The sequence below is a fragment of the Mauremys reevesii genome, linkage group 23 (assembly GCF_016161935.1).
Source record: "Mauremys reevesii isolate NIE-2019 linkage group 23, ASM1616193v1, whole genome shotgun sequence".
In the NCBI taxonomy this organism is placed as follows: Eukaryota; Metazoa; Chordata; order Testudines; family Geoemydidae; genus Mauremys; species Mauremys reevesii.
In genome coordinates this window covers 17,095,819-17,120,172 of record NC_052645.1, presented here as the reverse complement: position 1 = coordinate 17,120,172, position 24,354 = coordinate 17,095,819, and the positions used below count along the sequence as shown (strand labels likewise).

The 24,354-nt window shown below is 40.8% G+C and overlaps 1 protein-coding gene across 3 annotated transcripts; it reads left to right on the top strand.

Moving 5' to 3' along the window:
* The first annotated feature begins 9,027 nt into the window (after window positions 1–9,027).
* ZBTB8B (zinc finger and BTB domain containing 8B) lies at window positions 9,028–16,601 on the top strand. Of its 3 annotated transcripts, none has more exons than XM_039511720.1 (4): window positions 9,028–9,153; window positions 10,620–11,592; window positions 14,064–14,242; window positions 14,650–16,601. In XM_039511720.1, the coding sequence occupies exons 2-4, from the start codon at window positions 10,644–10,646 to the stop codon at window positions 14,959–14,961; spliced, it is 1,440 nt and encodes a 479-aa protein (XP_039367654.1). In that variant the 5' UTR covers window positions 9,028–9,153; window positions 10,620–10,643; the 3' UTR covers window positions 14,962–16,601. The 3 variants fall into 3 exon arrangements, with proteins under 3 accessions (XP_039367654.1, XP_039367655.1, XP_039367653.1); XM_039511721.1 differs by lacking the exon at window positions 9,028–9,153 and adding an exon at window positions 9,402–9,830; XM_039511719.1 differs by lacking the exon at window positions 9,028–9,153 and adding an exon at window positions 9,402–10,037.
* The last annotated feature ends 7,753 nt before the right edge of the window (window positions 16,602–24,354 follow it).

The following is a 24,354-nucleotide window of genomic DNA, read 5'->3' as shown; positions in this document are numbered from 1 at the left end:
AACACAAATGAGAAATTCCTTAAAACTAGCCCAACTGTGGATGAAGTAGTTAATGAGCTCTGTATCAGGCTCATTGGCTGTATCAGGCTAACAAAGACCTTATATTCCCTGATGGCTGCTGCTGTAAACTGGCTGGCTACTGTCAAACACTGAATGAAGACATACGACTCCCTGCTGCGTGTCCCCTTCTGGCATATACCCTTTCTTTTAAATCAAACACAACCAGGAGAACAGGGTAACTCTCGCAAAGAAAGTCAAGCAAGAGGCATGTAATGGCTGGAGAAGGGGCTGGTGTCACTTTTCCTGCCAACACAAGGAGGCAAGAAATAGATTAACAATTCTTTAACCAACTGGCCTACCACAATTATCTTTTGTTAGGGCAATTCCTACCTGTCTTGTGGGGAAAAGAACTCCCATTTATTGTCAGACTTCCTTATTACTGTTTTGCAATAAAATAGCCTTTCCATTTTAAGTGGCCTCATGGCTTGCCTATAAAATTAGCATTTCTGTGGGGCTCAGTTTCTCACTTTGCAAACTTCTTCTTTCCTTTCCCTTGTAACACTTTACTGCACTTTGCCAAGGGAGGATCAGATTCAGAGCTAGGGAAAAGTGTCCCTGAGATAAATGGATCTGATGAGGAAAGATATATTTTAACTGATTTTGGAGACACATCGACTTCTGATATCCATGAATGAGGAATCCTTAAAATGTCTGCCATCATCTCATGATCATTCTGCCTAATGACTTTTAGTGTACCCCTGAAGAGCAAATTTTTGCCTTTGGACTCCGCCGTATTTAAAATGCATGTAATATGGTCAAAACCAAGAGAGCTATAAAGGATGTATCCCTTTGCTACTCCATGCAAAAATTACTCAGTTTAGACACTGGCTCAGGCAAGTATGACTGCCTCGTTCTACATACTCATTCTTCATATTTTGTTTTATTTTGTTAATGTACAGGTTGATTCTGTTATTCAAGAAACTATTCTGTCCTCATACCGTGGTGCCACTGTTGTAGCATGGCCAGAGAGAAGTGGAACTGAGCATTAGAAGATACACAGAAAATGAAGGTGTGATTGCAGCACTGGTAGCACACCATTTAATCTAGCTAGCACAGGGAACAGTAGTAGCAAAGCTAACCCACCTCCCAGCAAAGAATTCAGTGCAGACTAGCAACCTAAGAATATGCCCCGGAGGTCTGTATTGGGGCAGCTGGCCCATGCTGAAGCCAGGGCCATCATGGCTTCACTACTATTGTTACCCAGGTAGATTAAAGCTAGTGCAGGATACTAACTGTGCTACGATCACACCTCCATTTCCTATGTAGACATACCCTAAATTCCAGGACAGAAAGATGCAGTTTGGGAGTGGCAGAGACAGATCAGTGGTAGTAGCTCTCCCATAGTGTTCCTCGCTAGCTGAGCTACATTGATTTAAAAGAATTTTCTCACCCTGGGTATGATCCTGCTCCCTTTCAAGTCAACAGAAAAAATCCTGTTGATTTTAATGGAGCAGGATCAAGTCCTTTGAGTCCCTAACTGAGTTTAGACAATTTTAAAAATGAAGGGAAGGGCACCAATGATGATTTGGCAAAAAGAAAACTTAGAAACTCCATCACTAAACTGTGCAGGTTCACTGCTGGGCAGATGAAACACTGCAGACAAAGTGGAATCCATCCTGGATAAGCAGGACTCCAAAAATGCAATTAAAAGACAGAAAATAATGATGCTGCAACTGGTATCAAGCAGAGACTGTTCCTGCAGAGACAGCCCCAATTATTGACTGAAGCAGACCTGTAAATACTGAAGCTAATTTCTGGAGACAGGCAGTATGAATCTCCATATAATTAAGCTCTGACTCCCCAGAAATTGATCATGAATGGCATTTAATAAAGAGCTTGTTAGTGCATGAGTTAGGCAAAACTGGTTGTTAACAATGACTGATTCTGAGAATCAGAGACTTCTGCCCCTGCCTAACACAAAGCAATGTTTAAAAAGAATAGAAAAGAGCACCTGTGGTGGAGTGTTGAAAATCTTGATGCTGGTTTTATGATTTAAAACTATTTTTAAATATATACTGTAGAAAAGGGAAAGGAATAAAATAATGTCTGATGTATAGAAAATGCTTTTCATCCTGAAGAATCCCACAGCTTTTTAAAAATCAAATTACATAGGGATCACTTCACCCATCAATGAATGCAGTCACTTTTGGAGTGGAACTTTGCAGCTGTTTAACAGTGCAGAGCAACACTATCTGACAATTTAAGACAGCAAGTAGAGAACACTATCCAAATAACATTATAGGGAGATTTAATTAGGGAAATTGTACAGCAGAGATCCAGGACAAGATCCTCAGCTGATGTAACTTGTCACATCTCCACTGGCTTCAACGCAGTTATGTAAATTTACACCAACTGAGGATATGACCCCCAAACTTGCATTTGATGAGGACACCATGCTTAACACCTCTTCTCTTGCAAAAATGCAATGGAATTTTAATAATAAATAGTAATTTTCTTAACCGCACACAGTCAGGAACTCAGTTTTGCTTCTAATCTGAAATAAGGCATTTCCAACAGTGGAGTACCCACTAGCACCAGGCTAAAGGTTTCATTCCGTATTGACTCAGTGCTTGATCCTGCATTGCTCTCTTTGGAGTTTAGGGTGCACAAAGAATGTAGAGCTGAACCCTAAGTACAGAGTGCCACTTACTGAATCACTAAATCTGTTTCTTGGAGCACCATGGCTGGATTTTCCTTGTAAATCTCCCATCCAAATACTGACCAGCCCTAAACCTACTTTGCTTGTGAGATCTGACAAGATCAAAATAAAATGATACATACTTTCTTCAAAGCATGTGCAAGTATCTTTCACCTTTATTGCTAGCATGGATGTATAGTATATGTCGCTTGGGCTTGTAATTAGTAAAGTGTAAAAAGGTTTCCTACTGCATGAGTGAACCCATCTTTCATAAATCCAGGGGTGCGTTTGAAATGTTAAAATATATTGCAGTGATTGCACCACCACCAAGAGTGTTAATCTGATGGAAACTGTATTCTAGGGGTATAATCAGCCAGTGAAAGTTTAATCAGATGGTGTAATGTTTGTAATGTGATAGCCTGGTGGAGAGCCTTGGGGGCAGGAAGGGTAGAGTTTCTGTGCCACTAGACTCAAGTGAAATTATCTCCTGCCTGTTTGTACAAATATATGTATCCCTCTTAATAAACTCACTTATTATTTTTCTTTCAGACTCTCTTAGTAACTCTTACTGCAAAACCAAAATATACCAATTAATGTATATTTAATAGAATGGAGCGTAAAGCATGTAGATCCTGTAATTTTACTGAGGATTCCTAAAAACATAATAAATAACAACAACATTTGAATCAAAGCTCCTTGATAGAATTAAAGCTTTTATATTGTAGTTTTAGAATATATGTTTATTTTATATTACAAAACACTACTAAATGTTTTGAAATTGGAGATGGTAACAGTTTTCAAAGCAGTTATATGTGGTCAGATAGTGTTGGGAATATTAAAATAAATTTAAGACAATGATGAGTTATTAGCAGGTAGAGTTGAAAGGTTATAAAGAGGTCACAGAAGGTCACAGACTGATTCATTCTAATTGCAGTGTGGAGCATGTAGATTTTCACAGGAGAGAAAGTTTCAATGTTCTTTTCCATTATAGTTCTAAACCAAGCTAGTTAATGTACCACTCTGCCATGCTGGGAGAGGATGACTGTTAATAACTAACACACAGAGCACCAGGAAGAATAATCATCTAGACTAGAGACAGGCAGAGCACATCAGCATTAGAATAGACACAGTGGGTACTAGCAAGATAGTTAATATAGAAGGAGAAGAGAATTCAAACAATTTTGTATTAGACTTAGAACGATCCTGTAAGTAGGGAAGAATTTACGTATGACGGAAGCTATTCCATATATAAACCAATTAACATTTGCCCTCAGACTGGTTTGTGAGTGCTCCAAAACCTTTTAGGACAACAATTTCCCACCCCATTATCAGATTTCCAGGAATAATTATATGATTTTTCAGAGAAGAATTTTCTATATGAAGTTCTCAAACAACGAGTCTGTTTGTCCTGAATGACCACCCAGAAACAATGCCTCCTGGGTCAGAAGGAAGGCTGACTGGTTTGGGGGCAGTGAGTCTGCTTTTATGGAATGCAGACTACCAGCACAGTAACACTGAGGAGGTGCTCAGACTCTGAAAATCTGGTGTCTAACAACTTTAGAGACCATAATTCTGGTTGGCTGCACTTTGCAGCAATGCGGCTGGCCAGAAGTTCTGGTAGACTTCTTTTTGGACAATGGGTATTCTGTACCTCGCCTAGGGCGAAGATTAATAGGGATCCAGCTTTGTTGTAATATTACAGACCTAAGATTTATGCTGCGTGGATTCAGTTGGCTCCACTGATCAACTATTTTGCCACCAATCTTATGAATTTTCATCTGGCCTTCACGAAGATATGGCACATTTTACACTTCCCGGGTTAGGATCACAGAAGAGTAAAGCTTTCTCCTTTACAAGCTCTATTTTCATAAAACTTTTTGTATTAAAAGCCATTGTATTTCTAAATAAAGAGTGTGTAATAACAGATTGATGGTAAAGGAAACATTTGAAAAGTATCCAAAGTAAATAGTGGAAGGGTTAAGAATGCCGGTGCCTCATTTGGAAAGATTTTTTTGCAGAGCAGCAAGGGCTGAAGTCAAGACAGCACACTTAGGCCTTTGTACATATAGACAGAAGGTCAACAGCTGACCATCTATGAGTTATGGTGAATAGAAACCATGACCTTCTATCTAGGTCCATAAGCTGCACCCATTACTGTGGTATTTAACCTTCTGCTTCCCAACAGACCTCTGTACAAAGTGAACTACAGCTTAGCTCATAGAGAAAGCTGAGAAACATTTGAATAAGAGTCTGATACTATTTGGAGGCTTGGAGCCTGTTAATGATGCTCTTTAATTGGTAGGAAGTGTCACTGATTTTCCATTCAGACTGTAATTAACTAAATAGGACAGATCCTCAGAACCACCCATTTGGATTGGTTGTTGCTAATAGGGCTGGGGCCTGTAAGGCCATCTTTGCATCGTCCTTATCTTCAGGTTGTTTGTCCAGTCCCAAGGAGGAATTTAGAGCAGCCTCAAGCCTACCAGCTGCAGCAATTGCAAAGTGACCATTCCAGGACACAGCAGTGCTCGGGCCACACCTTCATTTTTCCCAGCCTCACCCCTTATGCCAGGGTAAATCAGTTTAGCTGCTTTGATAGCTGCTTTGCACCCCCAGAACAGTGCAAAGCAGCACTGTGGGCCAGGATTTGGCCCACTACTTATTATTTGTATAGCAAATTGTTGGTATTTTATACAGGAATAATAATAAAAACAATAATGTGTTAATTAAAACCTGAACAGAAAATCAGTGGCTCTTCTTACTAGTCAAAATTGTGTCCAGTTTAGTCATTGGCGAGATGAAGGATGGTTAAGCTGTAGGGCTTCAGGGATGGCACTGTCTGGGCTGAAGGTGTTGTGTAAGAGACATTTGGCTTTCCAGACAGAGAAGGAGGAAGCGCAGAAGTGGATGCAACACTGCATTCTCTGTAGGCCGTTCATGGAGTGGTTATGCAGCCTAGGAGGTGCCTGCTTGCTTTCTCAACTACAAGAGTGAATGCAGAATTTATAGACAGCTAAAATGTGAACATTTTATAATTTTAAACAAATGAAAAGGAGACAAAAAAAGAGAGGGTCCCTGGAATCATTATGACCCCAACTCCTTTTTGAGGCACTGAGTTAGGGTGGGTCAGAGTCCTTGTTTTCAAACTTCTGAAAGGTATATAGAGATATTTCCCCCCCACAGGACATAATCTACAACCCAGGAAATGTCGGGACTGATCCTTCAGCTTACTCATGTAAATAGTCCCATTGGGACTACTCTAGCAAGTAAGGTTGCAGGATCAGTTCCTTAATTTTTAAATAATTAGGGAACTTAGACAGAACTACTTTATACAAAGGATAATATATCGAGTAAGTTACTGGGCCAGAAAAAAAAGAAGCAAAGAATACCATTTATTTTCAGAAGGGATACTTCAATGCATAAGATGACCAATAATGGATAGTATTTAAGAAGAAATGTCTCTGGATGGTTTATTCCATAAATGTCCACGATGGAGTTTTTGCACCCTCCTCTGAAGCATCTGGCCACTGTCAGAGACAGGATACTGAACTAGTTGGCCCACTAGTCAGATCTGGTATGATAATTCCTATATTCCTGTGATTTGGGAAGGGTAGTTCATGAGAGTCATGTGTTTCAGGATCAAAGTGTTGATCATATGTATGAATCTATTCCTCTTTCACAAATAAATTAGTGCAAGTGAAGAAATACGTAAAGAGATCTGAGATTTTGACAAGTTTTTAGTTATGCTGCATTAGGGTGACCAGATGTCCTGATTTTATAGGGACAGTCCTGATTTTTTGGGTCTTTTTCTTATATAGGCTCCTATTACCCCCCCACCCCGTCCCAGTTTTTCACATTTGCTGTCTGGTCACCCTATGCTGCATCATCCCACTGCATACAAGGGACAATGGCCATGACCTTCAAAGCACATATGCAGTATTGTTGTAGCTGTGTTGTTTCCAGGATGTTAGAGACACAAGGTGGGTGAGGTAATATCTCTTATTGGACCAACTTTTGTTGGTGAGAGAGACAAGCTTTCAAGCTTGCACAGTGCTCTTCTTCAGGTATGGGAAATATACTGAGTGACAGCTAAATACAAGGTGAAACTGATTATTTAGCATGTGACAGTACATTTCCCAGACCTAAAGAAAAGCTGGGTGTAAGCTCAAAAGCTTGTCTCTCTCACCAACAGAAGTTGGTCCAATAAAAGATATTACCGCCCCCATCTTGTCCCTTCAAAGCACATGTACGTCAAGGATGTGTAGATAACTGCTGAAATCCTGGTGATCTCAGACAATATGTGAATGTCCTTGCCTCCCTGCTCTGCCCTCTGAAAATGGCAGCTGAGCTAGGTCACTTGCTGTTCTGCTATTGGTTCCCTGCCTGCTGCTGCTTGCTTCTGCTCTCTCCACTGGGATTTGGAGGCCATGTAGGAGAATTTGAGCAACGTTAACTTATGTGGCAAACAGTGATGTGATTTCTTACTCTTTGTCTGGGAAACATGCCATTTAGGAGCATCTGTACCCTGCTTCATTTCTCTTTTCCCTCCGGCTTAGCTCTGCTCCTCTTTCTTGCACAGTCCCAAAATACTACAGATTTTCTTCATTGCTGAGTGACCAGAGTGTATTCTGTGAAGGGCATGCTGTTTAGGCACTGCTTATTAGAGAAGGGAGTTCACAATTCATCTTATAGCAAATTCATAAATTCACATATCTGCTTAGTGGAAATGAGGAGTGTACGAAACTCTTGGTTATTAATCGAAGGGTAGATAAAGATGCAGGGAGGTGGGAATAAAGTAAAATAGCAAAGGGACGGTGGAGAAAGAGCTGAGGGACTGTGAAGAGGAAATGTAAGGGGGAAGTGTGAGAAATAAGGGACTGGGGCAGGAGCAGGGAATTAGAGTCTGGCAGGGAGGATGGGGAGTGGGATGAGGAATTTGGCAAGGACTAATACTGTAGGAAGGTATAGATTTGATAGGGAGAAAGAATTAGTGGACTACAAAAAGAAGTAATATACTGAGGGAAGTATGAAAACTGATGGTGAGGAGAAAAGTGATTATATATGGGGGTAGGGTTGCCAGGTGTCTGGTTTTTGACCGGAACGCCCGGTCAAAAAGGGACCCTGGTGGCTCCAGTTAGCACCACTGATCGGGCCATTAAAAGTGGGACTAAGGCAGGCTCCTTTCCTGCTGTGGTTCCATGCAACTCCTTGAAGTGGCCGGCACATCCCTGCAGTCCCTAGGTTCCGCTGCCCAGGGCTCTGGCAGCGATTTAAAAGGGCCCAGAGCTCCGGCCGCTGTTGCAGTGGCGGCTGCAGCGGCCAGGAGCCCTGGGACCTTTTAAATTGCTGGTCCCGGGGCAGCTGCGCCTTTCACCTGCCCCCATCAGTGGCCCTGCTGGTAGGGTCCCTACTGGAAGGGTTGCCGACAACGGGGGGGGGGGGGGGAAGGGGCATGGCAGCATATGGGCTGGTACCAGCTTCTTATTGGTATGCCGTACAGGCCTGTATGGGCCTACTTTCACCCCTGCCTCAACCCCTCATTTCTGGCCCCACCCAGGAGCCTGCACCCCCAGCTGGAGCCCTCACCCTCTCCCACATCCGGACCCCTTGCCTCAGCCCAGTGAAAGTGAGTGAGGGCCGGAGGGGGATGGAGTGAGTGGGGGCAGGGCCTCAGAGAAGGGGCAGCGCAAGGGTGCTCCGTTTTGTGCGATCAGGAAGGTGGCAGCCCTCTATGGGGTTGGTTGGGTGTGTGTGTAGGAGACAAGTGAAACGTGGTGGTTCTGTGACGAGGGACTCTACACTCCCCATCTCCCATGTCTATGAATATTCCGTTCATGTTCTCGCCGGTGACATTTGGCCAGGTCTGGTGCCTGGCTGCCTTTGGGACGCAGCTCTGAGCTGTGAGGCGCTGTAGGCTCCGGGGGGTGACAGGAGGGGCGCAGATGGTCTGTAAATAGCACAGCAGGGAGGCTGAGGCCATTGGAAGGCACTGCCCGGACGGTACCGATCTCAGTCATTCCGCCTTCCCCTCTCCAACGCCGAGAGCCCAGGGGGGCCAAGCCCCGCTGGGGCTGCGCTTCCAACCCAGCCGCACGGCTCCTGATCTGCCCCGAGCCCCCAGCACCGCCCGAGAGACCCAGCCCCAGCCCGGGAGAACAGGCCCTCGCGGTGCATGCTGGGATGTGTAGTCCCTGCCCCTGGCTCCGGCCCCGAAGAGGAGAATCACAGCAGGGAACTCCAACCCTGGAGGCGGCCGAGGCGAAGGGCGCATGCTCCGTGGGGTGAGGGCGGGCGGCCGGGGAGGGCGCACACTACCCTGCTGGGAAGGAGGCACCGCCTCTTGGCCTATCCTGCCGCGGGGTTGGCGGGCTGTGCTCGGGAGGTGCGGCGAGAAGGAGGGTCCGGCCCGGCGCGTGCGTCAGGTTCGGTAGCGCTGCGCGAGGGGCCGGGTAAAGGTGAGAGGGAGAATGGAGGTTCCGCTTTTTCATTCAGGAGGGGACGGGAGCGGGGGTCGGTTCGGGGTGTGGCTGGGGCGGCTGAGCGGCATCACCGCCCCCCCCGCCAGCTGCCCTCTGCGCAGAGCTGGGGGAGGGGCTGCACAGGGGCCCTAGCCCCACTCCCTGCCCCACCGGGGGGGGCCGGCAGGCTCTGTCCCGGGGGTCCCGGGCTCGGGGGCGGAGGGTATCCTGTGGGGGAGGCCAGTGCTGACCCCGCGAAGTCTGATGGACTCCCCGTCCCTCTGGGGGGCTGCAGGGACTCGGCCCTGCTCAGCTGCCCGAGGCGTGTTTGCTGTGCTGGGGTGGGCAAGGCTGGCTCCTCTCCAGCACACTTGGCATTTCCCACTTGCAACCAAGGGGGAGAGCTGCTCAAAAGAACATGCAGAATACGGTGCCAAATCGTGCCCCTAGACTGATTGCCACAGGAGCGCCTGGCTAAAATGCAAGAGCGGGAGTGAAATGAGCCGGGTTCCGAGCTCTACCGCAGACTTTCTGTGGGATGCTTAAGCTTAGTTCTTCAATTCCCCTGCCTGGAAAATGGGGTTAGCGCTTCCAGTCCCACAGGAGCATTGTGAGACTTCAGGCGTGTGAAGTTCTCTGAAATTCTCAAGTGGAAAGCCTTAAATAAGTAAAATGTATTGTTCTTCTTAAGCCTTTCCAGTTTTCATTAGCTTTTCTACCAGCAGTGCTCCTGAGCAACCAACCTATGCCAGTTTCACCCTTGACTGCAAATATCAGAAAAACAATAGTGTCTGATTTTTTTTAATAAAGAACAAGGGATTAATGTCAGTAGCGGTGCACGTAATCTCATCCAATGAGACAACTAGTATATAAGTAAAAAGGTGAACTTTGATAACTGTATCTTCAAAAACTTTTCTCAGGGCGGGTTGTCATTTTACCCTGGAATCAGTTTTACTGAAAGTGTTATTAAAAGCAGATACCATCTCCGACTATCTGAAGTTTAGAATTGTCCTGACTCTTCGGAGCACTGTACACAATCACTGCATCTTTGCCATGTGTCTGTGATAGGTTGGCTGAGTTGGGATTTGTCAAGCTAGTATGTTGTCCATTAAGAAAGGACAGAGGCTACTCTATTTAGATTGTAAGCTCTTTAGGGCAGGGACCATCTTTTTGTTCTGTGTTTGTGCAGTGCCTAGTACAATGGGTTTCTGGTCCATGAGTAGGGCTCCTTGGTGCTGTGTTAATGCTAATAATAATTGGACGTGGACTGTCATAGTTGGAATGGTACAGTGACTTCAGGTTTTAATTCCCCCCCTCCCCCTGGAGTCTGAATATGATTATAGGCCAGGTTGTTGCGGGGGGGAGGGGGGGGAGAAGGAGGGAAAACAGTGATAGGTTTTGATTTCTTCTCCCTTTGTGGAATCATTTCTGCTCTAATGTTCTCTCTTTATGTTTCTTGTCAGTGATCAGAAGCAGCAATAGGAGAAATGGAGATGCAGTCATACTACACAAAACTCTTGGGAGAGCTCAATGAGCAAAGAAAGAGGGATTTTTTTTGTGACTGCAGTATTATTGTGGAAGGCAGGATCTTCAAAGCTCACAAGAACATTCTCTTTGCCAATAGCGGCTACTTCAGAGCCCTATTGATTCATTACATTCAAGACAGTGGGCGACACAGCACTGCTTCTTTGGACATTGTTACTTCAGAGGCCTTCTCCATCATCCTAGATTTCCTTTATTCAGGGAAGCTGGATCTTTGTGGAGAAAATGTTATTGAAGTCATGTCCGCAGCTAGCTACTTGCAGATGACTGATGTGGTCAATTTTTGCAAAACATACATCAGGTCATCGCTAGATATTTGCAGAAAAATAGAGAGAGAAGCTGCTTTCTATCAGGCTGATAGCGGAAGCTCTAGTTCTGTCAGAGAGGGCACTTCTTATGGTACAAAGAGCCAGTGCTCTGCCTCCGTGTCTTCTCTGCAAGAAAAGGAAAGGATTTCTGATTGTCAGAGAGATCCTCCCTGTGGTGAATGTAGCAGCTGCCACCCAATGGAACTTGTGGTGAGAGACCCTGTAAGCAGTGATTCTCCAGATGACATTAATTCTTCTCTGCCCAAAGGGGTAGTAGAACCAAAAGTAGAATTTGACTCTGATGAAGTGGAAGTAGAAGTGGGTGAACGACTACAGCAGTATCCAACTCCGTTATCTCTTGAGCAGATGGAAGAGGGGCTGCACAGTGGCCAGGCAATGGACTTGGCCTGCAATAACTATCATATGAAACAGTTTCTAGAGGCCCTGCTACGCAACAGTGCCGCTCAAAGAAAAGATGATGTGGTTCATCACTTTGTTCGGGGCTTTGAGGGTAGGCCAGAAGATGCAGGAGTGGCCATGAGTTCCATGATGGACATTCACAGCGACTGGTATGGAGAGGATACAGGTGAGATGAGAATTCCTTAGGCTGTAGATAATGTCTGTATAACAGATGAGGAAGCTGCTTATTTGTATAACTTTCTATGTTAATTGAACAGTTATTCTCATTCTTGTTCAGTATACTTCACAGGAAAATATTGCTGAATTTTATGCAACAGCAAAATAAACTATTGTTCTGGACTTCAAAAGAAAGCTGCACTCATTTTGCTCAGTGCAGCATTTGGAAGGTAAGTATTTCTGATCTAAAAACTTGTATTTGAAATAGGTGTTTTGGAGTCTAATGTTGGTGACCACCAGTTTACTAAATGGTAACATAATTTGAGACAACACTGGAATGAAGGATGAATGTAAGAAAAACTTTGCCTCTTATAACTGTTAGTATTATGAAGAAGAGTTGTTAAGGATTCAGAAAGACAAACTGATAACCCCATGTTAGTTATGCTATAAACTCTGAGAGGCGGAATATTAACTACACTGCATATTTTCCCTCTAGAGGCAGACTTCCTTCTCCATTGCTGATCATCAGGGCTGCTGCTTTCACTAGCCCAAATGCATGCTGGGATTTCTCAGCACCAGTAGGAAGGCTATGTGGCAGCACCTTCAGGGACCTGAAGGAGAAAAATCTCATGTAAATATACACATTTCCTAAAATGGCCGTTAACGATTTTGGGTCTTCCATCTGCTTGTAATAAAGTTGGAAGACTATTTCTTTTCCCAAACACTGTCTCTGTTTACCTTTCAAAAACTGTCCTTTAAGATGGGCTCTACTCCTTGCCTGAAGTACACATCAGTTCTCATAGCCATTCATAAGTCGCCAAGTTAAAAAAAATGATGTAGGCAATAGGAGTTATGCACAGAAATAGTGTATGCTGTAGAAGGTAAAGCTATGTTTATGCCATCACTAGCTCAAGCACACAAGTGTGTTCTTAAAGCCACTTAGAGTTCAGCAGGTCTGTAAGGAACTCTCACTGTAGTGAATCAATGTTCAGCTGATAAAATCATTAACTATTAGTCAATTAGCATAACTGAAATAATATTTAATGGCAGTATTCTGTTACAATAACATCTACTGCTTCCAAAATACTGTAGCATAGCATACATCTAATAGGATAACATTATGTTCCATTGATGTTTTTTCAAGTAAAACTCTTCAAATTGTTAATCTAGAATTAAAAGTGAAAATGCACATAAAACCTGATAAAAGTTTCTAGCAAATTCTATTAATTATTGATAATTTTTATCACTAGAAATATGTATTTTAAACATGCATTCAGGGTTCTGTGTTTCTCACTAGCACCTGAAGTAGAACAGAAAACTATTCTTTATGCTGGTTTAGGTTCTTGTGATGTATTCAGCTTTTTCAAGGGAGACACAGAACGCTGAACTCCGGCCCTGGTAGCTAAAGTTACGGAATGAGCTCAGATATCTTGTTTTTGAAAGTGTGTGTGTGTATATATGTGTATGTATATGTATATGTACATGTCTATACATGAATTATTAGTGTCATTACTGATTTTTATATTTATTGAAAAAGATTTTAGTTAATCTTTGAGGCTGCAGTACATTAAAGGACTATGTCTGTGCATAACTTTAATCATGCACTTTAGTCCCATTGATTTCAGTGGGGCGCCTTAACATTAAGGATGTGTTTCAAGTGCTTTCTTGAATCAGTGTATAAAGCAACATGCACTTTTTAGTCTCTTAACATCGCTATCCAATCCTAGTCATGTTACAAAGGACATCTCTTGTCAGTCATATATTGGCTATCATGAACAAGCTCAGTAATGCCCATTTTTATTTAAAAATGTAATCTTCAAATACAATTCTCAATTTTTGCATCTTCTCACATGAATTTATCAATGTTTAATTGTATGTGTATATTCTGAACCTAGGCCTATTTTACTAGAAAAAATAAAACACAAACAGCAAATATATTAGAGATGGAAGATTTCTGTTAGTCCCAGGAGAGAGCCTACTAAAACTTGAATGGGGACAGAGGCATAAATTACCTCTGGGGATGGTCTCTCTATGTCTAAATTGAGGCCCATTATTATAGCATATTGGACATCTTACACTGCTACTGCCTGTGCACTTTCCTGTGGCTAAATTAAAGACTTTTCCACTGCGATTAATATGACACCTTTTTCAAAAATAATCTTGACGATAACAAGAAACTTTCAATGGCTCGCATATTGAGCATAGTCTAGCAAATACATCACACCAGAAATCAATGTTGCCAATTTATTAAATGTATTTTAAAGCTGCCTGATTTTCAAGGGTGCTAAGCACCTGCAGCTCCATAAGCTTTTAAAAAAGAGACCATACAATTATATATATATATACACACACACAAGTTAGCCAAATACAAAGAGGAAAAATATGTAAGTATTCTGGCCCTATCTTGCAGGCAAGGATTGTAACAAGCAACCTAGCTAACTTTGTTGAATTGTCTAAAATATATTCTTTTCTTTTTAAAAGGTGATGTGTTAGTTGTGCCAATCAAGCTCCACAAATGCCCGTTCTGTCCCTACACGGCTAAGCAGAAGGGAATACTAAAACGGCACATTCGCTCTCATACAGGGGAGAGACCCTACCCTTGTGAGACGTGCGGCAAACGCTTCACCCGGCAGGAGCACCTTCGGAGTCATGCTCTGAGTGTAAGTTTGATGAAAGCAGATATCTGTCAGAAGCAGACTTAAAAATAAATAGTAAGCTCCTGTGTTCAGTGTTTCTCAGTCATTATGCTGATCTGTGTAAATAATGAATATGTATCACATTTTGACTTAAGGCTATTCTAAAGTACAGTAGAGTATAGAATGATTCTGCTCCCAATATGTAAGGTTAACTGGGCAATGGTTAAGACTAAGAAATTGACATTTAATGTAATACAGCTATTTTAGTCCAAAACCTCTTAGAAAGGTGATGTGATCATTTGCCCTGCAAGTTTGGTAAATGCTGCTGCGTGTTTCATCTTGGAATATATGGAAGCAGCATCTCCAAAAAGGAATAAAACAACAAGATAGGCCAGCCAATTTACAATTATGTTTTATTTCTCATTGATCAGGTGCACCGATCAAACAAGCCAATTATCTGCAAGGGTTGCAGAAGAACGTTCACAAGTAGCCTATCACAGGGATTACGGCGCTTTGGCTTGTGTGACAGCTGCACTTGTGTAACGACTACGCATGAGGATTCAATGCCCATTAACCTCAGTCTGATGGAACCTTCATCAGAAGGTCAAGAAAAGGGTGATACAGACAATGATTGGCCTATATATGTCGAATCTGGTGAGGAAAATGATCCAGCTGATGATGATGATGCTGATGATAAGCAGGAGATCCATAGAAGCTTATCAGACCGAGAGGCACTGATGTAGTAACAGAAGGAGGGTTGGCAGATTTAAAGCGTTTCCCCTGTGATTGGTCATTCTACAGCAGAAAACTGCATATTTAACCAGTTTTGTGGAACTCTGTTTTTATTACTAAATTCCAGTTTTGATAGAACAGGTGGGAAGAACTGGATTTTGAAATATTTTTTAACTTTTCAGTGCTGTGCACTAGAATTCTGAGGGAATTTTCTGTCCTGGATGAGCAGAGGCTGTCTCCTTGCAATCACGTGTTGTGCTTCTGTACCCTGGCTCTGAGGGAAGGATAACATTATTTGCAGGTGAAGGATCATCATGATCATTTGATACTGAGTTTCCTCTCACAATGCTGCCATGGTCCCTCAATCCTGGTCTCAAGCGGGCCAACCATCATCTTTCTAGGAAGAGATGTGGAGAAAATAAATGTAGTTTTCATCCTTAACCTTGGACTTCTCTAAACTGTTTTGCAATCTCGTCCCTCTTATGTTAGGAAAGTCCTGTCTGAAACTGTAAATCCTAACTGTTTGTTTAATCTTAAAAGTTTAGAATAGGATTTAACCTGGAAACCACAGTAAATTACCAGGATAACAAATATGCTACAAAGGGAAGCATATTCAGTAGAGAATCTTCACACATGTTTGTTCATATATGTACTTAGAGAGCAAGTTTCTATTTTTGGGCAGTTTTCACTGCATTTCCATCCCAGGAGAACAACCGAGCTTGGGCTGTGATTCTTCTGGTCTGTATTTAATGCCCATTAGACAGTAGTCCAGGCCTGAGAACTACACAGAATACTTATTCTGTGATCTAGTAAAATAGTGTCCAAAGTGCACTGGTCACTGAAGCAAGACTAAGTGCACTGCCCGCCTCTTTTCAACCATTTAAAGTAGAAGTTATAACCTAGCAATCTAGAAAAGTGGTTTCTTTAGTAGATTAAATAGTCAGATTTACTGTTGATCTAGCTGAAGTACAATTCCAAAGAAAAATCTGGACTACATATATAACACCATCCCTGCAAACTATTTTTGAAGAAACCAGGTGAGACCCTTTGTAAAATTAGAGACTCCCTGTATGCAAACTTCCCCTTTCCTAATGAGATTTTTCTTCTTATATAGTCAAAAATAGTCTTTGATGATTCCTATGATGGTTTGTACCCTTTCATTGTCTTATGAATTCATCCAGGTACTGTCTCTTGTTAAAATTCCAACTTGGACCCTGCATTTTCCTTGTTGGACAGATACAAGTTGGCTTTTGAAGGAGGCAAGATTACTTTATTTAATTTACCTGTTCAGTACCAAATTGCTGTAAACTATGAAATTAGCTGGGAAACTGTAAAGAGCTCTTGGGTAAGCTACTGCTAAACTTAAAGTTAAAGAAGTTACAGTATTGAAGGATTCTGTGAAGTGAAGGTGAATACTGTACGTAGATAGTACTTTCTAACTTGTTCGTAAATGTTCAATGAAAAGCATTGTATTTGGGCCTCACTTTCTGGATCAAGTGCTAGAACAGAAGATTGCAGATAGACATCACTGACACAAGAAGATCGTCTCAGTTAAAAAGACAGTTTTCCTTTCTTATGTTTTAAAGAAGACTTTACACTGAGCAAACATAAAATGGAACATTTTTATATAAAAAGCAGCTGATTTAACCAGTCATTTTCTGTATACCTTGTGCTATTATTTCACATATTGGATAAGAACATTCTGCCCCACAGTTCAGCTTCTTTATTTGCTTCATCCTGTAGCAAGGCAATAATCCTGGTGTGATATCACAATCTACTTGTACAGAAGTGATTCTGATATCACAAATGCGGCATTATGACTTCATTGCAAGATCAAAGAGGATGACTAAAAATGAAACAAGCCTCTGTTTATCTTGAATTACTAGCAAAGTAGCAAAAAAAAAAAATCAAAGGTAAATAGAGTTGTTTGAAATGTCTCCACAAAACTAGAAGTCTTACTTTAAGTGCTCTCTTTCTGGAAGATATTTCATTTCTTGCTGGGTTTATTTTCTGTAACTTAAATTGAGGGGAGCAACGTACCGTTAAAAATAAGCTATTTGTATTTGTTTTCTAGTTTGTTACAAAACCTCTCCAGTAGTCCTTATTTCCTATTGTTTGTACATTGGTGTTGGTGTCTGAACAATCATGTCCTAGTTTCATCAGCATAGCATATTAGTATTAGGGCTAGATTTTCCAAAGAACTAAGCAAATACCAGCAGCTCCTATTTAGGCACCTGAATGAGTGTCTGGATCTACAAAAGAGCCCTGGCCACTTCATTTAGGAGCCTAAATGGGAACTGAGCTCTCCTGAACATCCAACTTCAATTCTGGGTTCTAAACACTTTTGAAAATCTGGCCTATAGGGTGGGCTTCTAGATCACATAAGCACTTTTGAAACTCCTATCTATAATCCCATGGGGGTGGTCTTTTTGATTACTTCTCTGTTTCTGCCCAGCTAACCCAAGTTCACGATGGTATTCTCTGATATCTGCTTATCAGATGAGCAAAGGACTTTGTGTAAGAACATTTGAAAAGGAGTCCTCATAGTTTTGACAACTGAGGACTGAGTTGCATAATGAAGGTGGGGTAGGAATGTAAATAGTCATCCTAACTTTTCATCAGCATGGCATCCTGATCTCGATGGTCATTCTGGCAGAGAGGTGCCACTTCAGTGTAAATATTAGAGGCCACTAGACTTGGAATATTCATTGGATATGGTGCTGGATAGTGTGTTACAATGCATCTTTCTGGTGATTTAGCTTATCAGAGAAACACTGTAGAACTATGTTGAGGCATGTACTAGTGAACTCTGAAATTGTGAAGACCTTCAGAAGAGGAAAATCAGTGCTCTTGTGAAGGCATGTATGCGGTGGATTTAAGAGCTGTGGGAAATACTGCAGTGACCTTCAGCTGTTTGAATTCAGCCTGCTTCATTTGGTTTTAGAAATTTTTGTTGTGTGTCTTGTGCATAGAGAATGGAACTGTGTTAAGTTTTGTGTAATGTTGGGGGAAGGGGTGGGGTGGGAGAGAGATTCCAATCACATTGCAGTTTGAAAGTGACCAGCAAAATTGCAATTTCTGTTGATCTGTCACAGCGTGCCATTTTGTTTTTCAGTGGGTCCTTAATTCAGCCTCTGTGTTTAGTAGAAAAGGTTATGCTTTATTCAGTTTCTTGTGACAGATGTTTATGTAGATCTATGTTTGCTGTGCTTCCCACCCAATTCCATGATGTTTCCTTGAAATCTTCCATGTAAATCCAGCCTTTACAAGCTTTGAGAAAGTGACACTTCAATTCTAAAGAATATTCATATGGTGCTGAATGAAGAATCAAAGAAAATGATCTTAGTAGGCTTGTTTCTAATGTGATCTTTTCTTTCAAGGTTTTTAAAAGGCCACAAAACTACATATCTTAAATTCTTAGCTCTACATAATTTACGTTGTTTAGGAGTATACTTAATCTATTTGTTTGCACATAATGGCACTGTTTTTCACTAAAGAAATATGTGCTGCAATGATATTAATGGTGCATTGAACTTGTAAACATTAATCTTCCAAATCTGAGTAATTTTGTTTGTCTGAAATTTGAACAGTAACTTTATAGCTGGAGTCCTTTAATTTAGTCTACCTAATTAACGGACACACTTATGAGCTGAGCCTTATTTGAACAGCTGATTTAACTACATCAGTGGATACTTGGAGGAATCTAGAACCTATTGGCCTTGTGTAGAAAGTAAACCTAGTTGAGAGGGGCATGCTTTATAAAACATAGACCAGTTGACTAAATCGAGGAAACTCCAAGTTAAGGCTCACACTCAATGTTTAATTCCCAGACATTCAATCCATCCACTGCTGGCAATGGGCACTATGCAAGCAAAAATCAAATTCATGGCAAGGAAAGATTAAAAGGATACTATCAACTTTAAAAGCTAGTCAATTTTTTTTTTAAAAAGGGTTTTCAGGTACTACTGATTCTTCCTAATAACTTTTATGGTTTTACAATCATGGTTTCATTTTTAATTTTTATTTCTTTAAAGAACTTTTCTTTCCCCTGTTGCTGTGGGGGGGTCCTGCACAACCCTCTGGGGAAATAGTGAAACTGACTGTTGTCAAATGCACATAATAAACTGCAAAAAACAGATACATAATTTCCTTCCTAATTTCTCTGTGATAGTAACCTCTTGGATGAGATTTGTAAAAATAATAGGTTTTAAAAAATCCAGATTAAGTATGATTTTTTTAAAAAAACAAATGTATTTATTTACCTATGTTGCTTTGTAACCCCTTAGATTAAGTGAAAATTTAAGAAACCCAGTTGACTTTTTACATTTTTCCCAGTTTAGACAATGAAAACTTTTGTTTATTCAGGGGTCTTAGAGCTGTAATGTTTGGGTTTAAAACAGTGCACAGGAATTATTAAGAACATAAAAATGGCCATACTGGGTCAGACCAAAGTTTAATCTAACCCAATATCCTGTCTTCCAACAGTGGCCAGTGCCAGGGGCTTCAGAGAGAATGAACAGAACAGGTGGTCATTGTGTGATACATCCCCTATTGTCCGCTCCCAGCATCTGACAGAGGCTAGTGACACTCAGAGCATGGCATTGCATCCCTGCCATCCTGGCTAATAGTCATTAATGGACCAATCCTCCAGGAACTTATCTAGTTCTCTTTTGAACCCAGTTATACTTTTGGCCTTCACAACATCCCCTGGCAATGAAGTTGACTATGCGTTGTGTGAAGAAGTACGTTCTTTTGTTTGTTTTAAACCTGCTACTTACTAATTTCGTTGGATGACCCCTAGTTCTCGTGAAGGAGTAAATAACATTTCCTTATTCATTTTCTCCACACCAGTCAAGATTTTATAGAGCTCTATCATATCCCCTTTTAGTGTTCTCTTTTCCAAGCTAAAATGTCCCAGTCGTTTTTTAATCTCCCCTCACACAGAAGCTGTTTCATACCTCTAATAATTTTTGTTGCCCTTCTCTGTACCTTTTCCACTTCCTTCCTCTATCTATCTAAGCTATTAAAAAAAATGTTGAGATGGGGAGACCAGATTCACATGCAGTATTCAAGATGTGGGTGTACCATGGATTTATATAGAGGCATTATAGTATTTTCTGTCTTCTTATATCCCTTTCCTAATGGATCCTAACATTGTGTTATTTTTGACTGCCGCCGCACAGAGTGGATGTTTTCAGGGAACTGTGCACAATGACACCAAGATTTTTCTTGAGTGGTAACAGCTAATTTAGACCCCTCATTTTATATGTATAATTGGAATTATGTTTTCCAATGTGCATTACTTTGCGTTTATCAACATTGAATTTCCCTGACATTTTGTTGTCCCGTCACCCAGTTTTGTGAGATTCCTTTGTAATTCTTTGCAGTCTGCTTTAGACTTAACTGTTGAGTAATTTTGTATTGTCTGCAAATTTTACCACCTCACTGTTTACCCCTTTTTCCAGATCATTTATGAATATTTTGAACAGCACTGGTCCCAGTACAGACCCATGGGGGACACCACTATTTACCTCTCTCCATTCAGAAAACTGGCCATTTATTCCTACTTTCCCTTCTTTTAACAAGTTACTGATTGATGAGAGAGTCTTCCCTCTTATCCCATGACTCCTTACTTTGCTTAAGAACCTTTGGTGAGGAACCTTGTCAAAGGCTTTCTGAAAATCTAAGTATACTGTATCCCCTGGTTCACTGCTGTCCATGTTTGTTGACCCCACTCAGAGAATTCTAATAGATTGGTGAGACATGATTTCCCTTTACAAAACCATGTTGACTCTTCCTTCAACAAATTGTGTTCATCTGTGTCTGGTAATTCTGTTATTTACTATAGTTTCAACCTATTTGCCTGGTACTGAAGTTAGGCTTACTGGCCTGTAATTGCCAGGATAGGCACTGGAGCCTTTTTAAAAAAAATTGGTGTCACATTAGCTATCCTCCAGTCATCTGGTACAGAAGCTGATTTAAATGATAAGTTACATACTACAGCTAGTAGTTCTGTAATTTCATATTTCAGTTCCTTCAGAACTCTTGGGTGAATACCATCTGGTTCTGGTGACTTATTACTGTTTAGTTTATAAATTTGTTCCAAAACATCTTCTAATGACACCTCAATCTGGGACAGTTCCTCAAATTTGTCAGCTAAAAAGAATGGCTGAGGTGTGGGAAACTCCCTCACATCCTCTGCAGTGAAGACTGATGCAAAGAATTAATTTAGTTTCTCCACAATGGCCTTATCTTCCTTGAGTGCTCCTTTAGCAGTTCAATCATCCATGAACATTGTTCAAATGTTTAAAACTAACTATTATAATTGGAATTATTAATGTGAGGAAACATTTGTTGGTCACACTGTAAAAGTTGCTTTGCAAACTAAAATTTGGAGCAAAATTTAAATCGGGTGTCCCTCCTCACTTTGATGTACATTATAAACTTAAATGTATGTTGTGTTTTTTTTATTTTAAAGCCTTACTAGAAAGTGTAAATTATTGATAACATAATATGCTATAATCATTTCACTGAGTCAGTTTTTGTCTGTTTCAGTCAGTTTTTGGACTGTTGCAGACTCTAAATAGGTGGAGGTGTTTAAAATCATGTAATGGAGCCTAAGATTTCACTTGTTCTTAAATAAATATAGGTAAGTAGAGAAATATAGTTCCAATCCTGCCAATGGCTCAATGCAGGCATACAAGTCTACCTAAATGGATCTTGTTATAGGATCAGAGTCATAGTTACTGTGTTCTCTGCTGCCAGGGTCAACTCGAACACTCTTTAAAACACAGGCTCTTAACAATTATTATAACACTTCTTTGCTTCTACCTAATTTTTATTTGAAGATGGTATATGCACAGGAACAGATTAAAAACAACAAATGCAGTATGTAGCCACTTACACGTTCATCCCAAAATACCCAGAGGCAGTATTCCACACCTTAAACTAAGGACCTACAAAACATGATGCAGAATTTTTTTGACTTACAAAAGAACCATCAAAGTACATGAAATCATACTTTTCTCATGCTGGTAACTTAACTGGCTAAGGCTCAGATCCTGTAAAGACTGACACACACATTTAACCTTATGCACATGTGTGGCCCTATTAACTATGAGACTAGTAACATGCATAAAGCTAAGCATGCATTTTAAGGATTAGGGTCCAAATCAGTTTGAAAAGTTCTCCAAGCTCTTAATGGTAAGACTGAGTATGCCTTGAACTTTTAGCTATTCAATACCCCTGAAAACAGAAGTTTATCATGTGAACACTAAAACTTCATTTGAGTGTAATTGACTGTATCACTGATATTCAAATCAATTTTCTTGTTTGAGCACAAATAGCTGGTGGGGTGGGGTGGGGTGTGGGACCAAAAAACACAAAAAAACCCTAAAACACACTACATATTGTTCACATGCAAACTTTAGAAAGTTTGCCTTACAATAGCTAAGATGTTTTTAAACTTTTATTGCTGGGTAAGGTGGATAATATGACATCTAGTGGATCAACATATTTAGAATACCCAAGCTTTTGGGGCTCAGAAGGTCCTATCAGTAGGTATTAAACCAAAACCTAGAATGTTCACTAAATCAAGAAATACTTAATCCATCAGCTTTTGAGCCAGCACCTGACACTGGAACTTTTTTGGCCTGAAAGCTTCTGACTCAAGTGCCAATCCTGTAAATTCCTCTGGGTGAACTTGAGAGCCTGGGTGGGTCAAAATACTCAGGCAGAGGTCTGTGCATTGGCTTCTATACTGGTAAATTACTTTTTGACCCAGTAAAGGGTATTTTTTTTAATTTACCTTTTCAACTTTCTAAGACCAATACAGCTGCAAACATTTTCTGCAGGTTACTGGGTAATGCATTGTCTTGAAATTGATCAACTGGTTTAACCAGAGTAAACCTTACTATAGTATTAATTGCTATAAAGAAAATATTCTTTGTTTATATCCTAACTCTGCTTTGTGCCTGAAATTCTTCAGTTATCTCCACTTTCTCTGTAAGTCTGATTCTTGGTATATTTTTCACTGTTTAAATTCTATTTTCTGTTGAATTAACTGTTAAATTAAGAATACAGGAGAAACTTGACTCCTGTTTTAATAAAGTGCCCTAGTATTTCTGTTTCACCATGTAATAGCAAATAAGGTGCAAAATTAAAAACAAACAAAAAAACCTACTAAGGCAACCTTTTATCTTGGAAGTGGGAGAACTGACATCTTATCTCCTGGTTCCATAAGCACTGAGGGCCAAAAGTTCTATGTGGGACACTAGTCTCACTGTGTAGATTTAAAGCCAGGGTCTTTTCAGTGTCTGACTAAAGGTACCAGCACAGTATCTAGAGAATGCAGTGTGCAATAGATAAAGCAATGCTCAACAGGTGGAACTTTGGAGATTTATAACTGGACATTTCCCAAGAGTTGCTAATAGGAAAGTGCCTATGACATTTTGTCATTGGCTGCCAGGTTTCCAAGTGTATCTGACTGAGACTTTTGTGTGTGTCAAGGTGGATGAGTAAAAACTAAATGGAACCAAAGTTAAGAAGTTATGTAGACCACCACCACAGCAGCAATTTACCCTTATTAAGGGATGGGGAACAAATCTTTAAGTGCTTTTTGTAACTTTTTTTCTACAGTGGTGCATTACTGAATGTCTTTATTGTATGTTAAATTGTATATGTACTATATATGTTTATATTGTTGTATGTAGTCCAGTTCTTTTATAGCTAAAGAACAAAACAAAAAATAAATATTATGCTAACAATGAGAACATGGTATGATTTTGTTCCTCTTCCCCTAGATCTGTTAGGTGTATGATTTAAGTAGATGGCTTGCTGGTGGCCCTGTGGGATTTTCTGAATCAGTGCTGTAATTTGTCACAGTGCTTTTCTTGCGGATATAAAGTTTCAGTGGGAATTATAATGGAAGACGTAGTTTAAAAAACTATAAACATTTTCCCATATAAATATTTGCAATTCCCATTTCAAGGAAAGTGAAATAATGACCATCTGTATCCCAAACATTTTAATAAATAGCTCAAAAGAAAACTAAGTGACAAATTGACTTGTCCCCCTCAAGCTCCATACTCTATAGTGCTGAGAGAGCTACCCAGTCCTCAACTGCGAAGAAGAGATGTCATTTCATTTTGAAAGCAAAGGAGCCTTTCACTGGTGTCATACCTAAACCTTCCACTCACCAATGTCCTTGTGTGCCATGATGGGCACTAGTCTAGACATTCTAGGGTGACCAGATGTCCCAGTTTTGGGGTCTGTCTTCTATAGGCTCCTCTTACCCAACCCCCCCACCCCATCCCGATTTTTCACACTTGCTGTCTGGTCACCCTAAGACATTTTTACCCTCTGCCGGGGGAAGGCTTCCAGAAATGGGCATGGAGGGGCGGGGG